Source organism: Cnephaeus nilssonii (assembly GCF_951640355.1).
Source record: "Cnephaeus nilssonii genome assembly, chromosome: 3".
In the NCBI taxonomy this organism is placed as follows: domain Eukaryota; kingdom Metazoa; phylum Chordata; class Mammalia; order Chiroptera; family Vespertilionidae; genus Cnephaeus; species Cnephaeus nilssonii.
Genome location: NC_137074.1, coordinates 81,181,457 through 81,192,853, shown reverse-complemented (window position 1 = coordinate 81,192,853; position 11,397 = coordinate 81,181,457). Strand labels below are relative to the sequence as shown.

At 38.0% G+C, this 11,397-nt stretch overlaps 1 protein-coding gene and 1 long non-coding RNA gene across 12 annotated transcripts in view; one reads left to right on the top strand and one right to left on the bottom strand.

Annotated features, from left to right (window-relative positions):
- EPHA6 (EPH receptor A6) overlaps window positions 1-11,397 on the top strand; it is a 1,012,702-nt gene that overhangs the window by 405,504 nt on the left and 595,801 nt on the right. For 9 of the 11 annotated variants that reach the window (XM_079766996.1, XM_079766992.1, XM_079766995.1 and 6 more), the window contains one exon: window positions 10,776-10,931. In XM_079766996.1, the coding sequence (XP_079623122.1) occupies window positions 10,776-10,931 (156 nt within the window). Of the gene's footprint in view, window positions 1-10,775; window positions 10,932-11,397 lie in introns of those variants that run through there. The other 2 variants (XM_079766993.1, XM_079766994.1) reach the window with 2 other exon arrangements.
- LOC307097097 overlaps window positions 1-11,397 on the bottom strand; it is a 613,772-nt gene that overhangs the window by 212,275 nt on the left and 390,100 nt on the right. The gene's annotated exons all lie outside the window — the stretch shown is intronic.

The following is an 11,397-nucleotide window of genomic DNA, read 5'->3' as shown; positions in this document are numbered from 1 at the left end:
AATTTTTTTAGAGAAATGTTTATTCATTTCCTATGCCCATTTTTAAATTAAATTGTTTGAGGTTTTGCTTCTTGATTATCATGTGACGGGTTCTGGATTTAATGGGGGGCGAGGGGGAAGTGCGGAATAGGCCAAGGATCTAAACTGGCGAATTCCCTGATCTTGGAGCCCCTCTCAGGTCTCAAGGCTAGCGGTGCAGCCAGGTGAGTCCAGGGCTCCGACGCACTGAAGTCCTGCACTGGCCTCCAGATGCCTGGGTGGGCTGTGCCTCCGTCCTCTACCCCCACCGTCACCCCCTCACACTCCCAACCCCAAACACATATAAACTTGCTTGGCACCAGGGAAAAAAAATGTTTGAGGTTTTGTTGCTGCTGTTGCTGTTATTGAGTTGTATGAGTTCTTTAATAGTATACTATATTTTGGATATTAACCCTTCATTATACATACGGTTTGCAAGAATTTTATGCCTTTTCATTGGTTGCTTTTGCTTTCTTTCTTTTTTGGTTGTTTCTTTTGCTGAGCAGAAGCTTTTTAATTTGATGTCGTCCCACTTCTTTAGTTTTGCTCTTGTTGCTTGTGTTTTTGTTGTCATATTCAAAAAAAGTATTGCCAAGATGAATGTCAAGGAGCTTTTCCCTCATCTTTTCTTTTAGGGGTTTTAGTTTTAGGTCTTATTTTTAATTCTCAAAACCCAGGTGAACCCTTGCAGAGAACCTCTGCATTTCGAGTTAATTTTTGTGAGTGGAGTAAGATAGGGGGTTCAATTTCATTTTTCTGTATGCAGTTACCCAAGTTTCCCAATATATTTATTGAAGACACTATCTTTTCCCCATTGTATATTCTTGTCTCCCTTGTCAAATGTTAGTTGACTATTTATGTAGGAGTTTATTTCTGGGTTCTCTATTCTGTTCCAGCAGTCTACATGTCTAACTTTTATACCATCACTATATTGTTTTATTTACTATAACTTTGTAGTGTAGCTTGAAATCAAGAAGTGTGATGCTTCCCATTTTGTTCTTTGTGATTATACCTTTGGCTATTTTGTGTGTGTGTGTGTGTGTGTGTGTGTGTGTGTGTGTGTGTGTTTCCATACAAATTTTAGGATATTTCTGTAAAAAAAAATGGCATTGAAATTCTGCTAGGGATTGAATTGAATCTATAGTTTGCTTTGGGTGATACGGACATTTTAACAGTATTAACTAATTATTTGAGTCCGTGAACACAGGATATCTTCCCATTTGTTTGTGATCTTTTTACTTTTTTTATTAGAATCTTATAGTTTTTATTGTATTGATCTTTCACTTCCTTGGTAAGTGTATCCCTAATTACTTTATTGATTTAAATTAAGTTATATTATGAATAGGGTTGTTTTCTTTACATTTTTTATGAACAAAGTCAATATGAAACTCTTAGAAAAATATCCTACATAATAAAATGGTAATATGTAAATTACCATCACTCCGCTACGCCCACGATTGGGCCAGCAGGAGGCACAGGGGGCGGGACTCAGGGTGGCCGGGGTAGCTGATTGGGCCAGAAGGACGTCTGTACCATGGCTGCCGGAGGCTTTCGGAAGGCCTGGGGCGCCTGCGGACAGCCAGCCGGACAGGTCCCCCGCGATCAAAGGCCAAAGCGGGGGACCTGGCCGCCTGTCTGCTCCGGCGCAAGGCCTTTCGAAAGCCTCCGCAGCGCCGGAGGCTTTCGGAAGGCCTGGGGCGCCTGCGGACAGCCAGCCGGACAGGTCCCCCGCGATCAAAGGCCAAAGCGGGGGACCTGGCCGCCTGTCTGCTCCGGCGCAAGGCCTTTCGAAAGCCTCCGCAGCGCCGGAGGCTTTCGGAAGGCCTGGGGCACCGGCGGACAGCCCGCTGGTGCACCAGGTGCATGATTAAATCATGCACTGGGCCTCTAGTGTATAATAAAAATGACAAATATAACATTAATATTGCTAATAAACAACTATTATAAATTAATAGAAAAAACAAGCAATCAATAAAAAAAGATGAAAGGATAGAAAAGGCAGTTTATACACAAATATAACAATATGGCCAATAAAAATATGAAAAAATATGCAACATTAGTCACAATCAAGCAACTTCAGTTAAAGTAATAATGGTATTTAACTTCATATATTATTAAAAGGTTCAAAAAGGACTAACATTAGTTATAGGGATTAGTGGCATGAAGGGTTAAGGTGCTTTCTACATTGTTGTGACTTCTTAGAAGTGTTTAGGAATGAAACATGTATGTATTAAAACAAATAATAAACATACCCTGACCCAGAGCTCCTACTCTGGGAACTAAAACATAAACATCATCACAAAGATGTTTATTTCAGCATAGTTTAGAAAGTATTTCTCTCAGCTGGGAGATTGTTGATAGAAATACTACATATATATTACAAAGATATAGTTGGTAATTAAGAAAAACAGTATAAAGTTTATTTATATTATCTGTGTTATAGAATTAACAATAATAAATTCTTCTGATCATACATATATGATCTATGCACCAATGTGTTGGCATTTTAGGAAAGTGATATTTGAAGAGGAAAGGAGAAAGAATAGGTGCAAATAAGTCAAATGTCTAAATGGCATTTAAAAATAAATATCCATACAAATAGATAATACATATGATGATCTTATTTATATAAACATAATGTTTTGGATATATAAATAAAGATATATTAAAAAGTTATTATAGAAAATTAAGGTTTGACTTGAAGTTCTATATCTGAATAGCTTTTTTAAAAAGAAAATGGTTTTAACCACTGAATCAGATCATCTTTAGCTTTCCAACTATATATTTTGCAGTATTGACAGGTATTAGAAAAATATTCTTGTCCTGATGGTTTGTTTTTTGGCGATTAGCTTACATACCCAGAAACAGAGAAATAAGGAAGAGATAGAGAAAGAGAAAGGGATATATAAGAAAGCAATTTAAAAGTTCTCAACACATAGCTACTGATATCCCTTCTTTTTTAAGATTTCTTAAAAATATGTTTTTATTGTTTTAGAGAGAGAAAAGGAGAGGGAGAGAGAGATAGAAACATCAATGAGAAAGAAGAACAGCCATTTGCTGCCTCCTGCATGCCCCCTGCTGGGAAAGGAGCACATACCCAGCCTGTGCCCTGGCCCGGAACTGAACCAGCAACCTTCTGGTGTATGAGCCACATCGCTGAGCCTGATACCCCATTTTTAATAAAAATACATATAAAACATAAGCCCACTAACTGAAAACATGTATAGAATAACCATTCCACTTACAGAGTTCTAGTAATATCATATTAGACATTAGTGGCTAAATCACTTAATCATTTACTCATTCAATTTTTCAAGCACTTATAAAACTAAATACATACTTGAAATATACTAAGCATTGTGGATATAAGAATGGTAAGGCCTGTGTCTTGCTTGTATAAAGTATAAAAGACATACATGCTACATACCATTCATGTGTGTGATATAAAGCAAATGTGACTGGCTGGAATAATGGTTTTCTAACTTTTCAAACAGCATAAACTTAATATTTGAATAAACTAATATACTTAGTTTGAATATTAAAATAGATAGGGTAAGATTTTAAGAATTCAAATATATAAGTTCAAATTTTTAAGGTTTTCAAAGGCAGTTTTGATGTACACAAATCAGGGATAGCCTTGAGAGTTGCAGCACCAATATCCAATTTATATATGGTTGTTTGTTTGTTGCAACAGACAAAAGAAATCTAAATTTGCATGGATAATTTCAATTGGAAAAATTTTTTAACAGCCAGCTCACATTGCCATATTATTTGAGCTGTATTTGAATCATTTTGAAGATCTTTACCAACTGCCTCCATCCCTTATAGTAATTCATCAAGTCAACATGCACTGAGTAGACATGCATAATTCTCTGCAGGAATTTAATTAGCAGAGTACTTAAACGCTGTCCAGTTCAATGGTGTGACAAGCACCATGCCAGCCTGTCCTTGTGGTTCTGATAGCCATTAAACAAGGAATTGCTAATGGATAACTAATACGGAAAAAGGACAGTTTCTTGGGAAAACTAAACTAGTCCAGGAAGTCAGGGATAGCTTTCTAAAAGAAGTGAGACCTAAAAGATGACTAGGAGTTAGCAAGATGAATGGGTCATGGGTGGGGATGGAGGGAAGAGATTTTCAATAGAGAAAAAGGCTTAAATAGGGAACTTATAGAAATTAAAGGAGTCCCTCAGAGATTCATTCATTCCTTCACCAGATGCTCACTGAAGGCCAAATAAAGCCTGGCACTGTCCTAGGCCCTGGATACCCTTCAATGAACAACAGACAAAAATATCTGACCTAATAGAGCATACATGTTAGAGGGAGGTGGCTTAAAAATTAAACATATCAAGTGTCAGATGTTGTTACATTTTTTGGAGACAAAACAGAGTGAAGGGTAATATGAAATACTATGGTTTGATCTAGTGGGATTTGCAATTTCAAAAAGGGAATCCAGTCTGGGAAGACTTTATTAATATGATAACATTTGGAAAAGACCTCATGTAAGGGAGGGAGCAAACCATGCAGATAGCTGGGTAAGAAGAGCAAGTGCTAAAGACCCAGTGGCAAGGTTGGGGCAGGGTACCTGACGAAAAAAGAGGTGGAAGATGAAAGAAGCAGGGTCAAAGGGAATGGGTGGGGAATAAAATTGTGCAATGCCTGGTAGGCATTTCACAGGGCAATGGGCTTTACTGGAGGAGATTAGGAAGACATTGGAAAGCTCAGAGCCCACTGGTAATATGATCTGATGTATCTTCCAAGGATGTCACTGACTTTGGGGTTGAGAATAGACTGTAGACAGGCAAAATCTTAACAGAGGGAGTTGTATAAGGGGCAGCTTCATGGAATGTGGCTGGAGCTACAGGTAGGGCGAAACCATGGGTAAATTTGTCATGCAAGGTAAATATTTTACACTTTAACTGTAAAGGTGATGTGAAGTCATTACAGTGTTTTAAACAGGAGGATGTAATGAGCAAATTTATGTGTTCAAATATTGTACTATCCAGTATGGTAGCCACATGAGGTTACTGGACACTTTAAATGTGACTAGTTGGAATTGGAATGAGCCGTTAATATAAAATACTTAAGGGATTTCCAATACTTAGTACAAAAAATTTTTTTTAAAAAAAACCTCAAGTGTAAAATATTTCAAAAGCTTATTTATATATTAAAATGATAATAGTTGGGGTATATTGAGTTAAAATATATTATTTAAATTAATTTCACCTATTTGTTTTTAGTTTTTATTGTGATTACTACAGTGAAAATAGTTTATATGGCTCACTTTATATTGCTATTGGAGAGAGCAGGTTTAGAAGATAACTCTGTCCCCAGATATATTGAAGTGTGCAAAAATGGATGCTGACAGACCAGTTAGGCTGTTATCAAGAACACTTTTAATATCACTAAGATATTCTAAAGTATCTCAAGAGATGTCCTAAGCATTTTAAGAGGATTCTAAAAGAAAAAAAATAACAAATTAACTGAAAACTCCTCAGATAAAAATTATTTAAATTCTTTTTTTAGTTACCAAAGGAAAAAAATAAAAGATAGCAATGTTTTGCTGCACAAAATTAAGTTATAAGTGACTACATCATATGCTAAACAATATTTATGGATGTGATTTGAATGGCTGATAACAGAAAGAAAACAAAATGTTTAAAGCTTTTGCCTTTGTGTCTAATAGGTTTTATATCTGTACTTAATAATAAATTTTAATTTGTTTTTCATTTTTTCTAGTTTTATTGGGAAATAATTCACACACATTACTGTATAAGTTTTAAGGTGTTGAGTATGATTTGATTTGCATGAATTGTGAAATGATTAGCACAATAGGTTAGTTAACATCCAACATCTTTTTTATTAATATATATTTTATTGCTTTTTTGCAGAAAGGAAGGGAGAGGGATAGAGAGTTAGAAACATTGATGAGAGAGAAACATCGGTCAGCTGCCTCCTGCATACTCCCTACTGGGGATGTGCCCGCAACCAAGGTACATGCCCTTGACTGGAATTGAACCTGGGACCTTTCAGTCCACAGGCCGACGCTCCATCCACTGAGCCAAACATCGGGTTAGGGCAACATCCAACATGTTATATAAATAAAATAAAAAAGGGAAAAAAATTATTTTATAAGAACTCCCAGGATCTACTCTTTCAACAACTTTCCTATGTCATATAGCAGTGTTAATTATGCATCATGTTGTATATTATATTCCTAGTAATTATTTATTTTACATCTGGAAGTTTGTACCTTTTGACTTCCTTCTTCTAATACTCCTTCACCCCATCCTTCCTCTGATAACCACAAATCTGATCTCTTTTTCTGTGAGTTTAGTGTTTATTGTTGGTTGTTTTTTAGATTCTACATATAAGTGAGATCATACAGTATTTGTCTCCACTGAACTTTCATTGCAGTCCTATAGCATACATATTCCTAATAAGTTTATTTTTAACAATTGTCTTTTTCATAAAATGACTTAAATGACTTTTATAATATTTAAGTTATATCTCAAATAACATTGGAATATACAGATGCAAGCCCCATTTTAAATTTGCATATTCTCTCTAAATTGATTGGTGTATTATGCTTATCTATTTATATAAAAGCCTAAGCAACCTTTATGAAGGAACAACTGGAACGACCAGTCATTATGATGCGCACTGACCACCAGGAGGCAGACACTCAATGCAGGAGCTGCCCCCAGCCCGCAGGCCCCAATCCCTGGGACAGGGAACCAGGGGTGGGTGGCGGCAGACGAGGCCCCTTTTCCAGGGGTCTGAGGGCCAACTCCCTCCTCAGGGCAAGCGGCCAACTTCCTGGATTCCTCCCCCTGTCCCTCCCCTGGCCAGCAGGCCCCGATTGGCCCACTGCCTGCCCACCATGGTGGTGGTTGGCCTCTCCCCCTGGCCGGCAGGTCCTGATCACCTGATCGGGGTGGGCCCCAGCTGGGATGGGGAACTGGGGGTGGGTGGCAGTGGACGTGGGCAGTGAGGGAAGGAGAAGGGGGGAGGCAAGGAGGTGGGGAATCGCGCAGTGGTGGCGTGCAAGGTGGCAAGGGAAGGAGGAGGCAGGGAGGCAGGGAGGCAGGGAATCTGATCAGCCCTGATCACCGGCCAGCCCTAGGGACTCCACCCATACAACAGTTTCGTGCACTGGGCCTCTAGTAAATATTATAATAGATTAACTATATTATTTAAATTTATAGTTACGTTCAACATTTTTATTTGGCAAAGTATTACAAATGTATACTATGAAATATATTTAGTTATTTTGAACCACATAATTTAAGTAGAAAATAATGATATTATGACAAAATATATGTAAACTGGATTTATCGAATAGCTTATGAAATACATTGTCTTATAACTACTGTTATAAGATTACATTTAGAAATCAAATATTTGCTTAAGAAATTTTTATGAAAATATTAGTGAGGTAATTATATATTATTTATGTACTCTGCATTTTGACATATTTAGAGAAATATATTTTCCTTTTCCTTTTATTTAAAAACAATTTTGTCAACCCATAATTTCAGGTGTTTCTAATGTGCAGCCAGAATTAAGAACCAGTATTGCAGACTAGAGCTTTTCAAATAGACTGTGCATGCAGCCTCCTGGGAGTCGTCTATGACTGTAGTTTCTGACTCAGTGGGTCTGGAGCGCCCAAGACTGCTTTTAGAACAGCCGATGCTGGTGTTACTGGTCCTGGGAAAGGCACTTTGAGTATGAAGGTCCTTCCAAGACAAGATTCCCATGAAATCCCAAAATGATTACCACGCAAATAGAAGCTCTTTGTCCAGTTTCTCTAGGGGAAAGGACTGCTTTTTGTACTTTTATTTATTTATTTTTAATCTCTGAGTGTTCAAGGAAAAAAAAAAAAGAAGCTGCCAGTAGAACTCTAGGTCCTTCATGCCTGTTCCAGAGGGAGCAGCCTGGGATGGGAAGAGAGGATCGGGCTCCCAAACTCTGTAAAAAGCTTCCCTTACTCCTACCCCCCTTACCCCCTGCCTTTGCTATATTTAATCTTACATATTCAGGTTTATTTTGTTCTTGTCCTGTGCTGTCCCTGCCACACCCCTCTCCCTTGTACACTCCCCCACCCCAAACCACCATCTCTTAACCTTTCCAAGCCTGAGCTTAGGCTAGGTGCCGCTGGCTCCCACTAAGTGACTGCAGCTAGGTCACCTGACTGGCTGAGTCAGGGGCCGGAGGCTCCTGGGCCAGTGAAGCCACCCCCCAGCTGCTGAGAAGCTCACCTTTGGCGCCGGTGTCAGCCCCTGAGGCCTAGGTGAATGCCCACACAGGCTGCCCCCACCGGCATCCACCGTGGAGCAGGCCTGGCCAGGCACAAAGACAACACCTGCGCTGCAGGGCGGGCGAGGCCTCAGCCAGAGGGGCAACCTCCTGCCTAAATATTTTGGTGATAGTGTTTTTATTGATTAGCCATACAGTATTAGTTAATTTATTATCAAGTTACAGAAGAGACTGTGTTGTTGTTATTTATGGTACCACCAGTCACAGCTTAATAGATATTGAGTAACCAATCATTTAATAGTAATTTTACTGCGCAGCATTGATCATTTTACTTCTCCTTAATTTTTTGATCGTTTACAAGAAGTACTTTTATGAAAGCAAACATAAACTATCAAAAATAACACAGTTATAATGTGTGTGTGTTTGTGTCCATGCCTAGTACATAGTATATTTCCAGTGTCAATAGAATTGCATTCATTTAGATTGGTACAAATATTCATCAACATATGTACTACAGCAAGATAGTTATTTTATTTTGACTCGTTTAGGGAGGAATTAAATTTACTTCAAAAAATTAATGGCAGTTATTCTTTTCTGTCCTCAACATATAAGCAGAAGCCCTAAGCATATATTTATTACTGTTAAATTAGGATTTTTGTATATTTTTAAATAGAACATTTTATGAAAATATGTTGAGTTATAAAATAAGTAGTTTGTTAAAGCATTTATTAACGTAATATATGTCACTGGAAAATTACTTTAATTTTGTATGGTAGTGTTAATTTAGAAAGTGACCAGCAGTGATTTCTCTAAGACCAGAAAGAACTAAGCCTTTTTACCGTTCTTGACCTTTGGGTGTACACCTAGCATAGGAACCTTTTTTCCAGGTTTTCCATTCCTATAAAAATGTACTCTAAAAATAACATGGATTTAAGCAAAGATAAAATCAATAGCACTTTTCATCATATAACTTTACTCATTTATATTTTAATGTTCATGATTTTTGGTGAAAATTTAGTCATTTGCAGTCCATTTTTATGTGTGTTTTTTGCCATATGCATATAGCATATATAACTTATTTATTTAATATTTGTCTACTCACTTTGTAACTAATTTAAAATTTTAAGGTACATTTATTTCAATACAATAAATAGCAGAGTTATGTGACTAAGAAGTCATCACTGCCAATGCAATATCAACAAGATTCCCAGACGTGGGGTTTGGTGAACAGGGAGGCTTTATTCAATCCAAACAAATCAATTGCGAAACAGTTCAGCTGTTTAACAGCATGGATACGGACCAGCGCAGCTTGGACAGGTCTTGGAGGTGGCCCACACAAGGAGGCTGCCGTGAGTGCAACAGCTCCCTTGTCACAGCTCTGCTCAGACAAGGCAGCTCCACTTTGCCCCGGCCAGACAGCTCCTCTCCAGTGTCACAGCTTCTGCCGGGGAAGCACAATTTTCAATGGAAACTGAAAGTGTGCTCCAAGAGACAGAGGGGAGATTGACTTAGAAGTTTCCACACCTTGTCCCTGATTGGTCCATTTCTTTGCAAATGAGACCTCCAAACACTCACCGTTTGCTTGGTCCAAATAGCAGCATCCTCAGTGGTCAGAATGGAGCCATTCTGATTGGTTGGTGAAATGCAAATGCGGACATAGCTGCATAGCTCTGGTTGGATGGGGAAAGTCTCAGTCTTATTGGCAGCATTTTTATCCTAGGAGCTCTCTCACAAGGGTCTACTCAGAAGGCAGGAGCACCGCACAGCAGGCTTGGCAGGTTACTCTGTGGCTTTTCACAGCATGCGCGAGAGGCCTCTGCAAACAATGGCTGCTAGACTCTGGTTATAAATTTGGGCTTGATTAACCATAAGGAGCCCTTCTTGGCAGGTATATTCTCCTCGGGGTCAACACTTGTTTGCCATAATAAATAAAAATGATTAAAAATAGAGCAATATAGTTATCAAAACAATATCTGGATCTTGCTTGCTAGGGTCTCTGAATATAAGGCCAGCTCTCATTTTGTTCAAAAGGTTTGTTTTAGCCCTTAAGAAAGGTATTAAAGATACCCAAGCACCACCCTGGGACTTTCTCCTTGAGTGTTCAGAAGGACTGAGGAAGAAATGGAACGTAAATACATTTTTAACAGTGCGATTCAATGTTATTTAGTGCCATCTCTCAGGACTCCACAAATGATTTCCTTTTCTGCTGGTTATGGACATCCCCACACTGATAAGCACTGCTGTTTTGTGTGTGTGTGTGTTTCAGGTATGCATTTAAAAATTCGCTACCTTGAGTAAAATGTGAAGTCACTGTTGTGTTACTAATTTTGAATAACTAATTTAATTCATTAATATTAACATAGGTTGACTTTTCTGTGTACGGTATGTGTGACATTGAACTCTGATATCCAAAGTGTATTTAATTAAAATATGTTGTACAGGTGCAAATAAAAGAACTCTAGCAATAATAACAAAAAAATTTTTTTCTGTTTTTACAGCTTGCAGACCAGGATTCTATAAAGCATTTGCTGGGAACACAAAATGTTCTAAATGCCCTCCACACAGTTTAACCTACATGGAAGCAACTTCTGTCTGTCAGTGTGAAAAGGGTTACTTCCGAGCTGAAAAAGACCCACCTTCAATGGCATGTACCAGTAAGTCTATATTTTGCATTTGGAAATCCTATTTCAGACCCTTTTGGCCTCTATTCTAATATTTTTTAAATGTAGATATAAAAAATCCTGTACCATCAATGCTAATTGTCTTTGATAACAGTCAAGTAAAACGTTTCTCTTTATTATCAGTAGTTTTTAACTCCTTGCAAAGAATGTGTTTATTCCTCAAAATTCACATTTATCCTTGACATGCAAATACCAAACACTGGTTTGAAGACCTGTAAATTTTCCCTAACCATAATCAGTCCTTAGGAAATTAAAGTAGTTTAAGGCTACCTGAGAATTTATAAGCAAAACTTCTCTTCTTTGCTTCCACCTTTGACATTTTTTAGGCAGTTCAAGTTAGGACCATCAAGTTTCCATGTGAGAAAACTTCCCCAGGGGACAATAGCCATTGTGCTATTGTTATGTGAAAAAGTTTTGAGTTTTCTTTGACATTTTTCTT